The following is a 22386-nucleotide window of genomic DNA, read 5'->3' as shown; positions in this document are numbered from 1 at the left end:
TGTGCTATACAAATGATTTCTCTTGTTGCTTTCTTGAGCTTTGTCAAAATATTTTTATGCTTTTGCCCCATACCCCACCCCATTGTAAACCTTTTGATTTGTTTTCTCCTTGCTTCTTGTTTATTATTACTCCTCCCTGTAAAGTATTCTTTCTGTACATAAACCACTATAAACATGAACATTTCAAATTGTAAATTAAGACTGTTGTATGTATGCAAAGTTACTGCTATCTAGTTAAATTTGCATCTGCTGTTTTCTAATTGTGTAATCTTGGATAACTTCTGACCTGACCAGACAGATGCTTTTAACTGTGCAAAATAGGATATTGCATCTTAGTTACATGCTAATAGCTTATACTCACAATTCTGCTAGCAGCTGAGAAAGATACCTCTCAAATAATAATTCGTTTTTATTTCAAATTAGTTTTAGTGGAGGTAGTATGCATGAGGCAGTTAGTTAGATCAGTGACTAGACGGCTAATTCAATAAAGTATAAAGAGCAGGGATACTAGAGTAATTAATTAATAAATTAAATAAAATAAGATAACGATGGCAGGACGGGCGATGTGTTGCTGCTGAGGCATATGGGAGCTGCTGGACACCAAGGTGATCTGGAGCAAACACACCTGTAGTAAGTGTTTGCAGCTTGAGGAACTTCGGATCTGAATTAAAGAGCTGGAGTCTGAGCTACAGACATTGCCCCATATCAAGGAGGGGGAAGGTTACCTGGACACTCGATCAGGAGGTGGTGGTCGGTTCCTCCTCTCATTTAGCGGATCTTCCACAGCCTTCTATGATAGAGAATTCCATAGGTTCACCACCCTCTGAGTGAAGAAACTTCTTCTCATCTCAACCTTAAATGGTCTGTCCCATATCCTGAGACTATGACCGCTTGCTCTAGACACCCCAGCCAGAGGAAACATCATCCCTGCATCCAGTCTGTCCAGCCCTGTCAGAATTTTATGCATTTCAATGAGATCCCCTCATTCTTCTAAACTCCAGTGAGTACAGGCCTAGTTGGCCCAATCTCTCCTCATACGACAATCATGCCGTCCCACGAATCAGCCTGGTGGACCTTCGCTGCTCTCCCTCTATGGCAAGTATATCCTTTCTTAGGAAAGGAGACCAAAACTGCACACAATACTCCAGATGTGGTCTCACCAAAGCACTGTACAGCTGCTGTAAGACATCCTTGCTCCTGTACTCAAGTCCTCTCACAATGAAGGCCAATGTACCATTTAGCTTCTTAACTGCTTACTGTACCTGCATGCTTGCTTTCATTATTAGGTGTACAAGGCCACCCAGGTTCCTTTATACATCAACATTTCCCAGTCTATCACCATTTAAATAATACTCTGCCATTCTGTTTTTCCTACCAAAGTGGATAACTACACATTTATCCACGTTATACTGCCATGTATTTGCTCACTCACTTAACCTGTCTAAATTGCCTTGAAGCCTCTTAACATCCTCCTCACCACTCATTCCCACCAAGTTTCATGCCATGAGCAAACTTGGAAATATTACATTTGCTTCTTTTATCCAAATCATTGATATACATTGTGAATAGCTGGGGCCCAAGCACTGATCTTTGCGGCACCCCACTAGTCACAGCCTGCCACTCTGAAAAAGACCCATTTATTCCTACTCTCTGTTTCCTGTCTGCTAACCAATTTTCAATCCGTGCCTGACTTAGTGCTTTTGGAAGCATAACCACTAAGTTAGTAGGAAAATTAATTTGTGACCTCTACAACAACTTTTCTCATTGGGTAAAATGTTGTTTTCCAAAGCTATACCTGCCCTTGAAGGTATGTAAATTTCTAAACTATATTGTTTCTTTTGTTTTTTTCATTGTTAGGCACCTCCAGCAGCTGAAAGGGTGGGCTAGTGCCCAGTTCCTAGGTCTTTGCCTAATGTAGTGTTGAGTAGGCTGTCAGGTTTGCCCTCTCCCTGAAATGGTAAAGCTTTGGAATAGTATTCCGGTACAGACATATAAAATTATAAAGCACAGATGAGGCCATTCGCCGCATCGTGTCGGTGCCAACTCTTTGAAAACTATCTAAATACTCCCTCTCCCGCTCTTTCGCCAAGCCCTGCGGATTTCTCCTTTTCAAGTACTTAGCCAATGCACTTTTTAAGGTTATTGTTGCATCTGTTTCCACCACTTTTCTAGATAATAAATTCCAGATCACCGTAACTTGCTATGTGAATACAAAAAATGCTCTCCATGTTTACATTGCAGATTTTTAGAGACTGGAATCTTTTATTACAAATGGCTGTTGAGGCAGATACTGTAACAATTTAAAAGGGAAGTGACAAGGAGAGTGCACATACTTCCCAAAGGGTAGAGAGGAAAAAATGGGAGAGTCCCCTCTAAGCTATTTGTGTACATAAAGGTTAGTTCAAGAACAAATAAACTTCCTGGGATCAGGTTTCTTGTGCTAAATCCCTAACCTGGAAATGGTGCAATATAATGGCAGAAATTATTTTAAATGTTAGGAAATTTTGTGGAAGGCATTCATTATGCATGACTTTCAGATTTTTGGACTTGCCTGTTCGAAACTGTAGTTAGAATGTTACAGCACAGAAGGAGGCCATTCGGCCTGTTGTATATGTGCCGCCTCTGTGAAAGGCATATCAGTTTACTGCCACACCCCAGCTTTGACTTCGAAATTAAAGTAATTCAAATATATTTGCAATTGCCTTTTGAAAATTACTATGGAATCTGATTACCACACTTTGAGGTGGTGCACTCCAGATCTTAACAAACCCTCTACATGAAGCAATTTCTCATTTCCCTTCTAGTACTTCTGCCAAATATTTCAGATCTCTTGCCACCGGTTACTGACCTACTTGCCAGAGGAAATAAAGTAGGGAGAAACTATCAAAATCCTTGATAATTTTGAATACCTCTATTTGGTCTCCCCTAAATCTTCTTTGTTCTAAGGAAAATAATCCCAACTTCTCCATTCTCTGCATATAACTAAACTCTCTCATCCTTGGTATCATCCTGGTAACCATCCTCTGACCCCTCTCCGGGACCTTGATGTCTTCCTTAAAGTATGCCACCCACAATTGTATACAATACTACATCTGAGGCCAAACCAGCAATTTGTTAAAAGTTTAGCAGGACTGCCTTGTTTTTGTAGACAATGCTGCTATTTACAAAGCCACATGCTTTCTTAACTGCCACCATAAAGGATTTGTGAATATGTGCCTCCTCAAAATAGTACCATTGAGATTATAAAAACAAAAAAACTGCGGATGCTGAAAATCCAAAACAAAAACCTGGAATTACCTGGAAAAACTCAAACGTCAACTCTTTTCTTCTCCGATGCTGCCAGACCTGCTGAGTTTTTCCAGGTAATTCTGTTTTTGTTTACCATTGAGATTATACTGCCTCTCTATGTTGTTTCTTCCAAAGTAATTGACTTCATACATATGCACAGTAAATTGCATCTTTCATGTGTCTGCCCGTTTGCTAGTTGTGCCTGAAACAGATTTTTTAAAAGTTTTTTGTCATGCTGTAATTCAAATAACTTAGGACTTCAATTAAGATTTTATAGCATCTGATATGTTACATCTGTACTTAAATGCCCCTGTAAAGCAAATGTATTTTTTATGCAGAACATTTGCTTCCAGTAAATAATTTGCCCTCCTATTGCAGGTGTTAAAAATAGACCATGCACCATTGGTCAGTTTTGGAATGGTTGTGTTTTGATATGTAGTGTTGATCACATGAACATATTGGTTAGTCTACAAATGCAATGTCAAATTGTTGGGTCAGTGGAGAATAATGTACAGTTTTGGCTCTGTTTCCAGAGTATACACTCAATGCAAATGATTCTATTACATGAGGTTCAAAGATTGAACAAAAGTATTGGGAGAGCAACTGGCTGTGACTCACTCCATTATATCAACCTGTTTGGAAAACATGGTATAGTGTAAACTTGACATATCAACGGTATTGATTCAGGATAGTTAAAGGAGCATCACTGTCTGGATGTAAAGGAAGCAATTTACTATTAATAACTTGCATTGAGGGATTTTCTTGAATATTAATGAATGCACTTAGTTTGCCAAAAAGAGTATACAGCAAGAATTCCAATGGTAGTCTTAGAATGTTTAACATTCCTTTAGGCATTTTTAGGTTAACTTTTGTAAACTTTGTTTTAACTATTTAATGTTTATTGAATTAAATGCAGGAGGACTCTGGGAGGTGGTTTCAAAATGAGCAACTTTTGCACAAATATGTGGGAAGGTTAAGATTGCCATTTATTATAAGAGATCAGTAACAAATAACATAAATAGACTTGGATAAACATTCGATTCCGAATAAGTTATCATTATCATTAAATTGTTTCAATATATAGAATCCAGTTTTCAAATAATTTGTGAAGTAGGTCCTTAAGAAATTTTCCTTTGGGTTTGGGGAAAATCCAAACCCTTAGTGGTACTGAAGAAATAAAATTGAGATGACATATTCTGCAAATATTTTCGTTATGCTGGGAAAGCCCTTGTATTGCTTTAAATTAAAATGCATACATTTGTCCTTGAAAATCTAAGAATTTCTAAGAACTGAAAGTGCTTGTGGAAAAATTGGGTATGTAGCCTATTCAAGAACTATTAACATACCTTAAAAGGGAATCATTACCATTTTAGAGAATGAGTCTAGAAGGGCTCCATTTCACTTCAGTCATTACACTTCAGTAGTGCTGAGATAGTCAATAAAGGTGTAATTGTAAAGGGAAAAAAACCTTTCCCGAACAATTTTACAGGTGTGATGATACTAATTTTAAGGAAAGCAACATTTCACGAAGTTCCATAAGCACGCTGAATACACAGTAGTATGACAAGTAGTGAGGAATAAAGTCCTAAAATGATATGTATTATGATATTTGTGCACTTTTTTTATATCTTCAGATTCTGCTGAACGAAGAGTTTGTGGAAAAAATGCTAGAGGATTTAGAAGACCTGACCTCTCCAGAAGAAGTAAGATTTCTCAAACGAATTAGCAGGAATTCAGAGACATTGTTCTTCAGATATTTTTTATTCTTTTATGGGATGTGGGCATCACTGCTAGGCCAGCATTTATTGCCCATTCCTAATTACCCTTGAGAAGGTGGTGGTGAGCTGCCTTCTTAACTGCTGCAGCCCATGTGGTGTAGGTACACCCAAAGTGTTGTTAGGGAGTGAGTTCCAGGATTTTGACCCAGCAACAGTGAAGGAATGACAATATATTGCCAAGTCAGGATGGTGGATTGGAGGGGAACTTGCAGGTGGTGGCATTCCAATGCTTCTGCTGCCCTTGTCCTTCTAAGTGATAGAGGTCACGAGTCTGGAAGGCACTGTCAGAGAAGCCTTGGTAAGTTGCTGAGATGTATTTTGCACATATGTATGTGTATATTTATAGAGAGATGTAAGAGCCAGATGAAGGCCCAGTTTATAGTGTAGAAATTTAGAAATATGACACCCAGACTCTCCATTGTGTTAACATAAGGCCGGATTTTGTGATCGCTGTTGACCTCAAGATAGATGTCTCCAAAGAACTAGCTATCTCTGTGGTGTAAACTTCCCCTTTCCCACGTGCTTCAACCTGGCACCAAGTCAAGGTGATCTCTAGACATCCAGCCATATTGATGTCAGAAGTAAGCAGCCAATCACATTGAAGCATTGAAGAAAGTTGCAAATACTGATTATCCTTCCCTTTTATTTACATTTTCAGATTGCAAAATAAATCATTGTGTTTGTTTTAAAATAGAAGCTGATATCATAAACCTAAAAAAAATGTTTTTTATCATGGAGAAATTTGACATTCTACAAATATAGCTTTTCCAGGCTAATGAGGGTGTGTAGGAGTAATTATGAACTTAGTATATCATTAAAAACATTGTTACACCTCATTCAATAAAGTGTAGATTTTTCAAGTGTTTTTACAGTGATATTACAGCACAAAATTGGAAGCTTTCGTCAATTCACTGATTACTTAGGGAGTGCACTCTGTGGGGGAGGATTCTCATCAGCACGCCATCTGTAGAATTACTAGCAGCAACTTCTAGACTTAAACATTATTCTGCACATGTATGGACTTATGAAGGAGCTGTCAATTTCAGTGGAGCAATGATAGTGAATGCTGATGGTTGTGCTGTCATTGTCACTGCAAAATCTGGGCCAGTATGTTTCATTTTGGCTAACGTATTTGCTGTTTTGGAATACTCTTTGTATAATGGGTATAAATGAGTAGCTTATTTCAAGAAGGTATTTTGGCTTGTTGAGTAGTGGTATTGTCACTGGACCAGTAATTCAGAGACCCAGGGAATGCTCTGGGGACCCAGCTTTGAATCCCACCATGACAGATGGTGAAATTTGAATTCAATAAAAATCTGGAATCAAAAGTCTACACCATGAAACCATTTCTGATTGTCTTTAAAAATCCTATCTAGTTCACTAATATCCTTAGGGAAGGAAATTTACTGTCCTTACCTAGTCTGGCCTACATGTGACTCCAGACCAACAACAATATGGTTGATTCTTAAATGCTCTCTGAAATGGCCTAGAAAGCCACTCAGTTGTATCCAACTGCTAAAAGGTCAATAAAAAGGAATGAAACCGGCATCGACAAGCTCAGCCCTGTTCACCGTGCAAGGTCCTCCTTCCTAACATTTGGGGGCTTGGGTCCAAGTTGGGAGAGCTGTCTCACAGGCAAGTCAAGCAACAGCCTGACATAGTCATACTCGGAATCATACCTTACAGATAATGTCCCAGCCACCACCATCACCATCCCTGGGTATGTCCTGTCCCACTGGCAGGACAGACTCAGCAGAGGTGGCAGCACAGTGGTATATAGTCAGGAGGGAGTTGCCCAGGGAGTCCTCAACTTTGACTTCGGACCCCATGACGTCCCATGGCATCAGGTCAAATATGGGCAAGGAAATTTCCTGCTGATTACCACGATCCGCTACCACCAACAAACCCCCCCCCCCCCCCCCCCCCCCCCCCCCCCCCCCCCAGCTGATGAATCAGTGCTCCTCCATGTTGAACATCACTAGGAGGAAGCACTGAGTGGGGGATTTCAATGCCCATTACCAAGAGTGGCTCAATAGCATCACCACAGACCGAGTTGGCCGAGCCCTAAAGGACATAGCTGCTAGTTGGGACTGCGGCAGGTGGTGAGGAAACTTACAAGAAGGAAAAACATATTTGACCTCATCCTCTCCAACCTGCCTGCTGCAGATGCATCTGTCCATGACAGTATTAGTAGGAATGACCACTGTACAGTCCTGGAAGAGGACTTCATATTGAGGATACCCTCCATCATATGTGGCCCTACCACTGTGCCAAGTGGGATAGATTTCGAACAGATCTAGCAACTCAAAACTAGGCAACCATGAGGTGCTGTGGCCATCAGTAGCAGCAGAATGGTACTCAACCAATATATCACCTCATGGCCTAGCATATAGCCCACTCTACTATTACCACCAAGCCAAGGGATTAAGCCTGGTTCAATAAATAGTGCAGAAGGGCATGCCAGGAGCATCACCAGGTATACCCAAGAAGGAGGTGTCAACCTGGTAAAGCTACAACACAGGACCAATTGCATGCCAAAAAGCATAAGCAGCAAGTGATATCCACAACCAATGGATCAAATCTAAGCTCTGCAGCCGTAAATGGTGGTGGACAATTAAACAACTCACTGGAGGAGGAGGCTCCACAAATATCCCCACCCTCAATGATGGGGAACCCAGCACATCAGTGCAAAAGATAAGGCTGAAGCATTCAAAACAGTCTTAGCCAGAAGTGCTGTGGATGATCCATCTTGGCCTCCTCCTGAGGTCCCCAGCATCACAGATGCCAGCCTTCAGCCAATTCGATTCACTCCACGTGATATCAAGAAACCAGCTGAAGGCACTGGATGCTACAAAGGCTATGGGCCCTGACAATATTCCGGCAATAGTACTGGAGACTTGTGCTCCAGAACTTGCTGCCTCCCTAGCCAGGCTATTCCAGTACAGCTACACACTGGCATCTATCCGACTATGTGGAAAATTGCTCAGATATGTCCTGTACACAAAAAGGACAAATCCAACCCGGCCAGTTGCCGTCCTATCAAGCGGCACTTGCTTAGTGATAACCTGCTTATTGACACTCTGGGCAAAATTGTCCCAGATTTACAGTAAGTGTGGTAGCAGGTGAGTAAAACACTGTTTTACCCGCTGGCCGCAATGGCAGCTTTTCATGCTGCATCATCTCAAACTTGCCACATTAATTATGCATTCCCATGAAACACGCCATTTCCTTGGCGGGCGGGCCAGCCATGCCATCACCTCGTTGCTTCCTCACGTTGGTCGCCATATTTAAAGTGTAGCCATGCGCACATCACTTAGTGCTTCCAGCCCACAACTGGTGCAGGGAAGACATAGCCCTGAAAGGCAAGAAGACTGCTGCCCCCAGATTCAGTGACGTGCCTCTTGAGCATCTTTTCGATGTAGTGGAGGCCCGCCGTAATGTCCTCTACCCCCACTCTGGCCACAAGATGGGCAGCAACATCACTAATCTGGCTTGGTTGGCAGCAGTGGTCAGCACCAATGCCTTGCAAAAGAGGACAGCCACCCAGTGGCGCAAGAGGATGAATGATATCCTCCATTCCACCAGGGTAACTCGCTCTTCTCATCACTCTCAACTGTCACACTCACAAACCCATCACACATCCACAGGGCCCCCACTCACTGACAGTTCAACGGTCATCACCATTTACTCTCTCACACACCTTCATTGTCCTCATCCTGTCTATGGGACCACTCACCACCCACACATGCCAGGCATACTTATCATCTGGCTGGCAGGCAACCTGCTTACTCTCTCCATCTGTATTCATGTAGGACAAGCTGGCACACAACAAGAGGGAGAGGTGCCAGACTAGTGGAGGAATGCCTGAAATCAAAATCCTTATGGCCTTTGAAAACAGAGCAATCCAGCTGGCCAGCAAGGATCTGGACTGTTCCTGTGCTGACAGTGAGGTCGGCGGTGTTCAACCAAGTGAAGGATCCAACAGTGCAAAGTCCATCAGGCAACCATGCTGTGAGTTTGTCCTGTTTCACAGGCCGCTGCTATGCACTAATTATCTCTCCTTGCTTTCACAGGCACATCTGGGAAACTTCCAAAAGAGTCCACAACCCAGGACTTCCAATCAAGCCCCAAGGGAAACTCAGAAGAGGAATTCGCTGAAACCTTCTCTGAAGACCCGTCACAGTGCTCACCCACACCCTCCACCAGCACAGAGACCCACACCCTCCACCAGCACAGAGACACACACCTCAGTGGGTCCTAGCTTTAGAGTTGCAGGCTCAGAATCTGGTAACCACATCACACTTTTTGATCCACAGTAGGCGGCGACAGGGACTTCCCAGGTGTCCGGCACTTGGAGGATTGCTGGAGGCCAAACATTTGCTGAGTCTGAGTCAGATGATGAGCCTCTGGACTTGGTCATGTCACAGTTGCTGGAGCTGCAAAGGCAAGCTCGGGAACATCAGGAAGGGATGTCCGCTGCACTCCTCTTATTGCAAGGCACAATGGAGGAGCATATCTGCCTTCAGGCTGAGTGATAGCACCGGCATGCCAATGCACTGAGGTCAACACTGGTAAGATGGCAACTGCCATGGTGACCTTGGTCCAAAACGTTGTTCTTGCACTGCCACATGAGCTGAACTGCATCGCCGTTGCCATAGTTGGCCTCCAACAGTGTGTATGTGAGAGAGGTGTGGGGCAGCCTGATTACACTCCAGCTGCCCCTTCTCAAGGAATCAGCCAGATGCCATTCGGCTCCCATAGGAAGAAGGATCAGCAGGTGCACACTCCGGGTCCATTCATCCAGGTGACTCTGGGAGTGAACGGCCCATCCAAATTCCCTCTTCCTGTGACCTCAGCAGCTCCAGCTCCACAGGCAAGGAGAGCGCCACTGCTACACAGCAGGATAGCGAAAGCAGGCCAGGACCCTCCAGGTCTCTGCCTTCCAGGGGACGCCCGTCAAGGTCATACAGACAGGGTGCAGCAGTCAGCAGGCTGCCTCCACCTCCGCTGTAGATGTATGGGGAGCACCAAGATGAGGGTTAGGAAAGTTAAGAAGACGTCATTACACAGCCTGGATACAGGTGTTAATCACTTGTACATAATGTTCACTGTTGTAAATAAACTCCCAAGAATGTCTCCCTGCGTATGGCTTTGTTCTGATGAGCAGTGTTCATGCCATTCAGATGTGAAACTTTTTCTGCACAGGATAAAGGCAGTGTCTCAGTCCAGGGGCTCTTCCCTGTGCGTTGTGCAGCCTTCAGGCCAAAGTGATGGCCCGGCCTCACACTGACTGGACACATCTCTGACGCCTGCACCTCGACAGTGCTTGTCATTCCTGCCAGAATGTAGTGGGCAGGCGTCACAGAGTTCTGTCATTCTTTCTGTGTGCTCTCAGCACCTTTTAAGGTGGGGCTGGCCCCCATCTCTTCAGCAACTGTGACCAGTGACACCGTGCTCCTGAAGGGGCCAGGTGCTGAAAGTGGACAAAGGATCAGGTGCTTTTAAAGTTTCATGGCTGCATTATGGCTACGGCGGCCTCAGACAGCAGCAGAGCAAAGGTATAACGAGGCTCATTTTGCAGCTTGGTGGAGCAAACCATTGAGATGCTGAAAATGCCTGGACCGGTCTGGTGGAGCCCTGCAATATGGTCCATAGAGGGTGTCACGCATCGTTGTCTCCTGCTGCGCCCTTTACAACCTGATCACAGAGCACAAGCAAGCTGCCCTTGGCCAGACAAGAATTAGACATTCTAAGAGGCTATGTGAAGTTCTATAGAGTGTCCTCACTGCATGTCATAATCATCCTCCTGCAATCGGCGACTATTAGCCCTTCCACTGCATCTCCATGACAGGAGCATTATCACAGTGGGTGTGTGCGTTGCCATAAGCCAAGCTGGAGTCAAACATTCATAGATGCAATGTGAGGATCTATGGTGTCTCCTCACTGCATGTCATCATCCTCCTCCACAAACCTAGCAGCAATGCGGGCCTCCCGAGCTAGCCTGCCTCATCTGGCCAGTGCGAGGGCCTCATCTCAATCATCTTCACCTTCGAGAACCTGCCTTCATCACCATCGACGTCCTCCTCAATGGAGGAGACCTCCAGCTCCTGTATCTCCTCCTCAGCCAGCTCCTCTACCCGTTTCAGTGCCAGGTTGTAAAGGGCGCAGCAGGAGACAACGATGCGTGACACCCTCTATGGACCATATTGCAGGGCTCCACCAGACCGGTCCAGGCATTTTCAGCATCTCAATGGTTTGCTCCACCAAGTTGCGAGTTACAGCATGAGCCTTGTTATATCTTTGCTCTGCTGCAGTCTGAGGCCGCCGCAGGGGGTCATCAGCCACGTCCTCTGCGGGCAGCCGTTGTCCCCTAGGAGCCAACCTTGCAGCCTCTGTGGACCTTGGAAGACGTCAAAGATCTGTGACTGACTGAGAATGCAGGAGTCATGGACATTTCCTGGAAACTGTGTGCAGACCTGCTGGATGCTTTTGTGGTGGTTGCATACCAGCTGCACATTCAACAACTGGAAGCCCTTGCACTTGACATAATTGGCCCCTTGTTGCGAAGGAGATCTGAGCACCACGTGAGTGCAGTCGATGGGCACCCTGCATCTGTGGGAAACCCGAGACCTGGGCAAATCCAGTCACTTTTGCATCCTGGCTGTCTTGGTCCTGGGTAAAATGCACAAAGTTGTGTTCCCTCCCAAAGATGGCTCTGTGACCTCATGGTGTATTTGTTTGTGGAGGCTTGTGATACCCCACAGAGGTTACCTGTGGAGTCCTGAAAGGAGGACTGGTGTAAAAATTGAGCACCTTGGTCACTTTCACGGCCACTGGCAGTGGATGCCCTCCATATCCCCGTGGCGCCAAATGCTGCAGTAGCTGATGGATGTGACAGACCAGTTCCCTAGACATGAGCTGTCTTCGGCAACACTGGTTCTTGGTCATCTGCAGCAATGAAAGGCAGCGGGGCCTAACCAGGCACCAACCAACGACCAGCTCGCTGTGGCTTTTCAGCAGCATGTATGGGAGCCCCAGCTGCCCCTACTTCCTGAGGGTGCTGCTCCTCCCTCTGCACAGCCAGATTCCTGCATCGCTCTCAGTCATCTCCGCTCTCTGTATGTCATGAGGCATACAGCTAGATCACCAGGCTCCATGCTCCTGATGTACTACTCCTGCAGGATAAAAGAGAGAGACTCGTGGGTTAGGTTGGGCATACTAACAACCTCTCTTGGTTAAGACTGAAGGCTCCTTAACACATCCCAGAGAGTGTTGGCCACCACTTGGATGGCCAGAGTTTAGTGCACTGCATGGCTGCCCAAAACCCCAACCACCTCCACCCCATTCCACCTGACTGATTGGCAGCAGCCTTGCCCATTGGACTGCATGCTGTGCTCTCGACTCAAGTGCAGGCATTCTCCTAACCCGCACAAAAAGGCTGCGCTGTTAGCTTGAACCATAGGGGAGACTGGCCCAAACTAGGATGATGACATTGCAGGGGGCTGTGAGCACCTCCACCAGTGACTATTCCGCTACCAGCTTTAGCAAAGAGATTGTGCAACGTGTCCAGTTGTCCAACTGTTCTGCAATCCACTCAAATGTTCATTAGTTTGTAGTCTGTGCCCAAGGGATGAAGAGCTGTGGAGCACGTGGTATCACTTGAATGTCTTTGCGTTGCTTGGGTGGGCAGATAAACTAGTGGCCCAACTCCACGCACGTCAATTTAACTGTGTATGAACTGTCTCAGCTGCAGAGGAATTGTCACTTTATACAAGGTTTCCCATGCATGGCTGCTTCCCTCCCCCGCCCTCACCTCTGCCCCACCCCGCATGGACATATGCACTACCTTCAATCGCAGGGCAGTCCTTGCCTCTACCCCCAAGTCACCTCAACCCTGGGGGCAGCCCTTGCCCCCACCCCTAAGTCGCCTTAACCACAGGACACCTCCAGGTTTCTTCAACCTCAGGGCAGCCCTTGCCCCCACGCCTTCAACATGCCTCAACCTTTAAGTCTAACAGGCGACCCATGTGAGCACTGCACAACGTTACTGTGTACTCACCTCTGAGTTCACCTCAAAGTGTAGCTCGCCAAGCGCTGTTGTGAAACATGTTGCATGCAATCATGCTGACGTGGACAGACGCTCCAGTGTTGGGGGGGTGATTTTGACAGGCTGGCCTTATAAGATATGTTGATGTATTACAATGAGGTTCCCGATGTCCAATAGTGGGAAATGCGGCCCGCCATCAACAGGCTGAGCAAATGAGCGCAAACTGGTTTCATAACGTTGTGAAACCGATTTTTGGCCTTCTCGCCATATTGTCTGTTCATGCCACCAATCACGCTTGCCACCAGTGGGCACGGACGATTCTGCCCTCAGTTTGGGTTCCGCCAGGGTCACCCAGCTCCTGACCTCATTACAGCCTTGGTTCAAACACGGACAAAAGAGCTGAACTCCAGAGGTGAGGTGAGAGTGAATGCTCTTGACATCAAGGCAGCATTTGCTTGAGTGTGGCATCAAGGAGCCCTAGCAAAACTGGAGTCAATGGGAATCAGGAGGAGAAACTCTCCAGTGGTTAGAGTCATACCTAGCACAAAGCAAGATGTTGCTTTGGTTGGTGGTGGCTGGAGGTCAATCATCTCAGTTCCAGGACATCACTGCAGGAGTTCCTCAGGGTTATTGTCCTCACACAACCATCCTCAGCTGCTTCATCAGTGACCTCCCTTCCATTGAAAGGTCAGAGGGTGGTGAACCTATGGAATTCTCTGTGCAATCATCAGTGAATTGTGGTAATGTTCAGCACCATTCGCAACCCCTCAGACATTGAAGCAGTCCATGTCCAAATGCAGCAAATGGGCAATATCAAGTCATTGAATATATTTAAGAAGAAAATAGATTTTTGGACCTTTTTCTGGACTCTGAAGGCACCAAGGGGAATGGGGGGATCGCGGGAGTAAGGCGTTGAGATAGAGGATCAGCCATGATCATATTGAATGGCAGAGCAGGCTCGAAGGGCTGAATGACCTCTACTGCTGTTCCTATTTTCTAAATTTCTACAAACATTCACTCCCTCCACCATCGACGAACAGTGGCAGCAGCGTGTACCATCTACAAGATGTGCTGCAGCAACTCACCAAGGCCCCTTAGGCAGCATCTTCCAAACCCGTGACTGCTACCATCTAGAAGGACAAGGCAGCAGACACATGGGAACACCAACACTTGGAAGTTCCCCTCCAAGTCAGCAAGCCATCCTGACTTGGAAATATATCATCATTCCGTCACTGTCGCTGGGTCAAAATCTTGGAACTCCCTCCCTAACAGCACTGTGGATGTATCTACACCACAGGGACTGCAGTGGTTCAGGAAAGCACAGATATGAGGTTGGTAGCTTATCTTGGGATCAAATATGACACCAAGGTGCTAAACAGACTGGCTTAATCTCAATCTGTTGCCAGGGGGAGGGATGAAGTTAGTAATTAGGGATGTAGTTTGGAGAGGGAACTGAAAACAATGGCTTCAGGCTTCCCAGTACTTAATAAGTGGAGATTTCTGCTCATCCAGCACTGGATTTTGGAGCCTGATAATTCATTAATAGTGGAGGAGTCGAGAGATGTGGTGGTGAAGTAGAGCTGGGTGTCATTGGCATAAATGTGAAAATTTAACTTCAGATGATCTCACCGAAGGGCAGCATATCGATGAGAAGTAGGAGGGGATGCTTGGGGGTAATGGTGCAGGAGCAGAAAGAGAAACCATTGCAAGTGATTGTCTGGCTATGATTAGATAAGAGTGAAACCAGGTAAGAACAGCTCCAACCAGCTAAATGACTGGGGAGAGGTAAAAGCAAAATACTGCGAATGCTGGAAATCTGAAAGAAAAACAGAAAATGCTAGAAAAACAGAAAATGCTGGAAAAACTTAGGTCTGACAGTATCTGTGGAGAGAGAAACAGAGTTAACATTTTGACTCTGTATGACCTGTATGCTGTGAAGAATGGTCATACAGGACACGAAACATTAACTCTGTTTTTCTCTCCACAGATGTTGTCAGACCTGCTGGCCTGAATTTTTTCCACATCGGGTAGGCTCAGCGGGAGCGGATGGTCACGGAGCCGACCGCTGCTCGTGATTGGCTCCACACCACCATTTTACACGGGTGGGCCAATTAAGGCCCGCCTAGCGTTATACATGAGCAAAAATGCTCAGCGCCACCTGTGTGGGTGGGAGGAGGAGGGAGAGGCCAGTACTCTTTCGCATATGCGTGCAAGAGAAGGTCTCAGTCTCCCTGGGGCACGGAACTGCCTCAGGGAGATTGAAGCGCTTTTGAAAACAATAAACAAAATCAATAAAAATTTAATGAAACATGACTGTGTCACATGAGGTGGGGCATGTTCTTATTTTTCAGAAAAACTTTTTATTTAATTCATAAAAGCTTTAAGAAACCTCATCCCGCTCGTGGATGAGGTTTTCTAAAAACATAAAGGCCGCTTGGCCTTTTCGCCTGCCCGCCAACTGTAAGGTTGGTTGGGCAGTGTAAACTTGATATTAATTACTTCATTAGTGGCCTTAATAGGCCTAACAATTATCGGCGGGCGTGCATCCGACTCTGGCGCGCGCCCGCCGAATGAAACAGCGTGCATCATTTATGTCGGGCTAGCCCCCAACATGCCGACTGTAAAACCCTGGCCGCTGAGTTTTTCCAGCATTGTCTGTTTTTCTGACGGGGGAGAGGTGTTGGAGGAGGATGTTCTGGTCAACTGTGTCAGAGGCTGCAGACAGATCAAGAAGTATGAGAAGGGAAAATTTATCTCTTTCACAGTCGTATTGTCTGTCATTTGTGACCTTAAGAAGCGCTGTTTTGATACTGTGACACAGGTGGAAACCAGATTGGAGGAATTTAAATTTGGAGTACCGGGAAAGATGGGAATGGATTTGGGAGGCGACAACATGAAAAAGGACCTTGGAGAGGAAAGAGATGTGGAGATGACGCAATAGTTTGCAAGGATGGTGGGGAGGGTGTCAAGGGTTGGCATTTTGAGGAACAGGATGATCTAAAGGAGAGAGGGATAACAAAAGAGAGAAAAACATTTTCAACTTTGCTAACATGGTGGTTTGGGCGGGGGAGCTCAGTTAAAGTTAGCTGGTTAAAGTTTATTATAGTTATACTGTACATTTGTTTTCGGGTTTAATAAGTGAACCATAGCTATAATTGTGAACAAGAAAATCTATATTAATGGATATTACAATCAAAAATAGAAGGAATTGCTTCTCTGCCATATTATTGCAAGATGTGCACTACTTGGCTTGCAGTAGAGCCCTTCCTTGTCGTACTAGTTGAGAAATCTGCCAAGGGGTTCCCTACCGCAGTCTACAGCAAACCTACCTTCTCTGGTCATTATATGCGTTGGGATTCTTACAGTTCCACACGCTAAAAGATTGATTTTATCTGCAAACTTGCAAATAGGGCCCAAGCCATTTGCTCACCTTGCAAGCTTGATGCTGAAATAGGGCACATCAAAGGCATCCTGTGTGGTGATGTCTACCCTGATCAGATCATCTTGTGCTGTGTATCATGGAAACTCATGAATGAGCATAAGGCTGTCACTCTCGGCTCTGAAAAGTGCCCCGTCTACCTCAGATTACCATGGAAGGGCAAGGTATCTCAAAAATTTAAGCAACAGGTGAAGCTAGCTGCTTCATGCTGCTACTACGCAGTAGCAATACAAGTGGTATTTGCCACTAATAGGATGCTGTCATCAAGCCAAAAAGATGTTCTGCCTATCTCTCAAATGAGTAATGTGGTATATGAATTTCAGTGCCAGTGTGATGCCAGGTATGGAGGCTGGCCATCCTAAAGACTGGCGGATTGTATCAAAAAGCATGTCCCACCCAACCAGCCCATGCTTGCAAAACTCAAAATACAGTGTCCAACATTAGATGTGATTCCGCGATTGGACAACATTAGCAAAATAATCCTCAGTATGCTAAGAATTACGCTGACGACCTTTTTAAGATTGTCAGTCAGGCTCGCAATGTGGTGCATTTGCGTGTACTGGAAGCTACATATATTAAAACACAGGTACCTGCTCTTTACAGACAGAAAGAACATGTACACACATTGTGCCTGTTTCAGCTAAACAGAATAAGTGACAGCCATTTGCTGACTCATTCCTCAGGACAATGCCTTGAACAATCAGGGTCAAGCTGTTTGGTTAAAATTTCAAACAACGCTTGGCAGTTAACTGTCAGTCGCTATCAATTGGTGCACACCCGTGGCAATGCCTCCACCAATCCGAGTCCACTTGCCAACCAACCAGCACTCTCTTCTCATACAATATAAATTGTTGTTTTCCTCTTGTATTGGTATTCTTGCAAAGTGTTCTGATGATTGCGAGATGAAAATCTTCGATATGTCTCTCTTTTTCAGCAATACTCAAGTTCTGTAATCCAAGTGACTGCATGTAGATATAAGAATTTATAATAGAAAAAATTAGCAGAAAGTGCATGCAGACTTAAGATTTTATATTGGGTTCTACCAGAGTTCCTTCAGCATCTGAAGAGATGAAATGCATTATTGTATCTGAAATCTTTTGTCAGAACAGAGTGCCCTCTTAAACATTACCTGAGAATTTGCTTTCATAACCATCTCAATGTGTGTTCTGTTAGCCAGTTTCTGCACCCTTCAGCTCAAAACATATTTTGCTCTCAAAGCTGCTGGAAGTGCAAACTGATAATTGGGCAACAGAGACCTTGATGAGCAATGAGATAAACAGAGTACCTCCTCAACCAATAGAATTTAGGAATTAAGATGCAATCATAGAATGGGTATAGCACAGAAAGAGGTCAGTTGGCCCTTTGTGTCCATGCTGGCCATTGCAGGAGCAGTTTGCCTAGATATAAATGAGGAAGTGCTGAGAAAGAGAATAAATTACAATGGGTGAATTCAATGCTAAAATAGGAATTGAAAGAGAAATAAAAGGGGGGGAATTGGACGGAGAGAAAGTGGAAAGAGACAAAGGAAAAGAAAATTATTGCTTTTTGAAGCATGACATTTTAAAAAGTTCTAGCAATTCACTACCTAAAGGAATGAATCTGCACATTTGTTCACTTTCTAATAATCACGTGGTTAAAAGGGTGCTTGTGCTATTAATTACTAGACTTAACTTTCTGTGGCAAGTTTAATGGGCAGTTAATGTGTAACTGTAGTGATTATGAAAATCATGGGACCATTAAGGGTCAGATGCTGTTTTCATAAAGCTGACCGCTAAGCAGTGCAAATTGTCCAGCAACTTTGGAGATTTGCAATCCACAAGATATTTGCTCTTTGCCCCAAGTTGCTGAGCGGTTTCCACGTTATAATAGCGTGCACCATTCACATGCTGTTAATTTCATCATCAAAGTCTGGGCCATTAACATTGCAGTTCTCTTCAAATGCTAATGGGTTTATTGTTTATTTGTAGAATTTTATGCTATTATTTCACATTTATACCATTTACAGTTCTACATCTGAATATATATTTATTGTTTAACTTTTTTTAGGTGAAACTGCCAAAGGAATACAGCTGGCCAGAGAAAAAACTGAAAATCACAATTTTACCTGAATCGGCATTTGACAGTCCTCTGCAGTAGCCAAGAATACTAAAGATTAAATATTATCTATGTAAAAATACCTTGCATTTACTTCTTAGCTTGCAAAAGTAATTTTGCAGTACATAACAGTTTTACAAAGGATGGCTACATATTCATTGTAGCTTCAAGCTGTAGAAGAAGTAACACTAATATTAAATCCATTCCAATTAAACTGGAGACTGCGTATTTTAGCTCACCATGCCTAGTATATTAAAGACAGTGTGGGGGCAGGAAATCAGTTGCACATACTTTGTGTTTTTTTGTAGCTTATCATGCCTGTCTTATCTCTGTTGACTGAAGTGCTGACCAAGTACTGCGTGCCTAGAATTATACTTGTCCTGTTGATGTGTGGATCATGCCAAAGACATATTCCACTGGCAGGTAACTTATTTTGCATAGTTCAGATTAGTTTTGTACTTTTGTATCCTTTCCCCGGAAGATTGATTATTTTTTTAAAAAAAGAAGCAAAGGTGGGTAGGTAGGCTGGAAGGTAACTGGTTAAAAAGGGAGATGTTCAGACATTTATGCTGTTTAACATTTTCTTTTCATATTGGTGACAAATCAATTTTATAATCATTGTTCTGTTTAAACAAATATTTGAAAGTGCCTTCATTATCCACTTTTGTTTCCTAAAGGTTACTTATTAGCAGCTTCAATCTTTGATTGATGGAATTATTTAATTTTGTCCACTACATAGAATTGTAAAGTCTAACAGCACAGAAGTAGGCCATTCAGCCCATCTAGTATATGCCAACTCTATCAAATAGCTATCAAGTTAACCCCCTGCTCTCCTCTTTCCCATAATGTTTTAAATTTCGCGTTTTCAAGTATACATCAGATTTCGTTTTGTAAGGTACTGTTGTGAACTTGTGTCCACCACCCTTTCAGGTAGTGTATTTCAGACGATAACAAATTCGCTTAAAAATTCTCCTAATTTCTCCATTGGTTCTTTTGCCAATTATATCAAATCTATCTTCTGGTTATCAACTCTCCTGCTTCTGGAAAAAAATTTTACTTAGTTACTCTATAGAAACCCAGCATGATTTTGGACACCTCTATTAAATCTCCCCTTAGCTTTCTGCACTAGAGGAGAACAAACCAAATTTCTCTAGTGCTCCACATAACTGAAGTCCCTCATTCCTGGCATAATTCTGCTAAATTTCCTCTGCACCCTCGCCAAGATCTTGACAGCCTTCCTAAAGTTTGGTGCCCAGAATTGAACACAATACTATTAGCTGAGGTGTAACTAGAGATTTATGAAGGATTAGCACTGGCAACACTTATGAAATAATTGGAAAACCTATGAAAAAAATTGGTCAAAGGATGAAATGTATCTTTCTAGCCACTTTGGTTTAGTAGCTACTTCTTTTTAACGGCCAGTTACTTAAAGTAGAACATGTATTTTTTTAACTAAAACACTCACCTAAGATGGTTAATCATCAGTAAAATTGTTTTATCATAGGTGTATATGGAAACCTATGTTTGTCTTCAGTCATTATTAACAGCCTTAATCTTTAAAGAGGATGCTGCCTTGAATGAACTTTCAGGACAGAAACCTATTTGTGAGTAGTTGTATACAGGATGATCCTATATCCGGTTGACTACTGTTTGAAAAACTATTTTAACAGCTCTCCTGAATAAAGAACTTGGAAGCTGATGTGAGGTTAGTGACCATTTGAACTCTATTTCAATAGCGTGTTGTGGCTCTGTCTCTGGAATTGAATTACTCAATGGCAGTCCTTGTTATGCAGTCTTTTTTCAGTTTAGGCATGACATAAAATCCAGTATTGGATTGATTCTGGTTGGCAACTGAGATTTAATAGCTTTAATTAATGTAGTCACCAGTATCAAAGGTGGTTTAATCAGTTTGATATTTGATGTGAGTTAGCTGGTATTGAGAAAAAAAAATCCAACGCCACCCTGCCTCTAGAAGTGGTTAAAGCCAGTTATTGTAGCAGATTGGTTGAAAATAAGAGACTTCAATTCACTACAATGGTAGCTTGCCATCAGCTTTCTAGGTGAACATTTTTGTAGTTCATCACTTCTTTTGTGTGCAGTGTTTTGTTTTTCATAGAATCCTGAGTCACTCTACAGATTTGATTTGAAGACTCCTGCAGAACTGCAGTTTAGCGCATGGTTCTTAGATACTTTTTTCCAAAATGAAGATTACTAGCACAGGTTTTTAAAAATGTTTTTATTGTATTAGTCAAATGTAAATTTTTTGACTTGTGTGTAGTGCAGCTTGGCTTGCACTTCACTTTTGTAATATTTTTGTGAATCACTAAACTGTTCCATCAATAATCTCTAAGTGTATTAAAATAATTTACTTGATAATTTCAAAAGGCTTGATTTGTTTTCTCTGTATGCATTAATCTATTTACCCGCAAATAAATGTTTACTCCACATAACCATATTTCACACCTTTCTCACAGCCTGAGCATTTGCAGTGAGGATTTTTACCTAATCAGTTTACAGGGGGAATTTTGCTTTTCATCTGTCAGACTATATCTTCTCAGAAAAATTTCTAATTTGCATTTGCTTATTTTGTTTCTTTCTCATTCTGAGAACATTAAGAGCTGGGATTTCTTTCTCACGGTATGCCTTTGCCAGTTGCAGTCAAAAAAGCCTTGATTGCTATCCTGGCACTGTTTTATTTGCAGTTCATGACATATTTCCCTCTGAAGTCTCTTAAAAGAAAAGAACATGACTGTATCTCTTACTTGACAGGGTAGCTTTACAGGTATTACCTGGAGTAGTAAATATTAATACTTAAGTATGGTGGCTACCATGGTCACTATCTGGCTTTTTCATTTCTCACCCCTTGTGATGACAAACTGTTACCATCCGTTGTTAGGGCATTATTTCAGTTGTACACTGCAACAGTTTGATTCTTATTTTTGTTTTGTATGCCCTAACCTCGTAGAAACTTGAAATAGTTTCCCTCAATAGATATATTGATATATGCAGTAGTCCAAGTCCAAATGCAGCAAGACATGGACAATATCCAGGCTTAGGCTGACAAGTGGCAAGTAACACTCACGCCACACAAGTGCCAGGCAATGGCCATCTCCAGCAAGAGAATCTAACCATCACCCCATGACACTCAGTGGCATTACCATCACTGAATCCCCTACTATCAACATTCTGGGGTTACCATTGACCAGAAACTGAACTAGACTAGCCAAAAAAAATACTATGGCTACAAGAGCAGGTCAGAGGCTAGGAATCCTGCAACGCATAACTCACCTCTTGACTCCCCAAAGCCTGTCCACAAGGCACAAGTCAGGAGTGTGATGAAATACTCTCCATTTGCCTGGATGAGTGCAGTTCCCACAACACTCAAGAAGCTTGACACCATCCAGGACAAAGCAGCCTGCTTGATTGGCACCCCATCCACAAACACTTGCTCCCTCCACCACTGATGCAGCAGCGTGTACCAAAGAATTCACCAAGGCTCCTTCGACAGCACCTTCCAAACCCATGACCACTACCGTCTAAAAGGACAAGGGCAGCAGATAGATGGGAACACCACCACCTGGAAGCTCCTCTCCAAGTCAATCACCACCCTGACTTGGAAATATATCAGCGTTCCTTCACGGTCGCTAGGTCAAAATCCTGGAATTCCCTTTCTAGCACCACTGTGGGTGTACTCACACCACATGGTCTGCAACGCTTCAAAAAGGCAGCTCACCACCACC

General features: G+C 43.6%; 1 protein-coding gene across 2 annotated transcripts in view; it reads left to right on the top strand.

The window, feature by feature from the left end:
- sufu (suppressor of fused homolog (Drosophila)) overlaps positions 1–21030 on the top strand; it is a 176607-nt gene extending 155577 nt beyond the window's left edge. For both annotated transcript variants that reach the window (XM_041210162.1, XM_041210161.1), the window contains 2 exons: positions 4923–4991; positions 18599–21030. In XM_041210162.1, coding sequence (XP_041066096.1) covers positions 4923–4991; positions 18599–18688 — 159 coding nt within the window. In that variant the 3' untranslated portion in view covers positions 18689–21030. The remainder of the gene's footprint in view (positions 1–4922; positions 4992–18598) is intronic.
- The last annotated feature ends 1356 nt before the right edge of the window (positions 21031–22386 follow it).

Source organism: Carcharodon carcharias, chromosome 17 (genome assembly GCF_017639515.1).
Source record: "Carcharodon carcharias isolate sCarCar2 chromosome 17, sCarCar2.pri, whole genome shotgun sequence".
Classification (NCBI taxonomy): Eukaryota; Metazoa; Chordata; class Chondrichthyes; order Lamniformes; family Lamnidae; genus Carcharodon; species Carcharodon carcharias.
The sequence above is the reverse complement of the archived record's forward strand: the minus strand, read 5'-3'. Positions and strand labels throughout refer to the sequence as shown.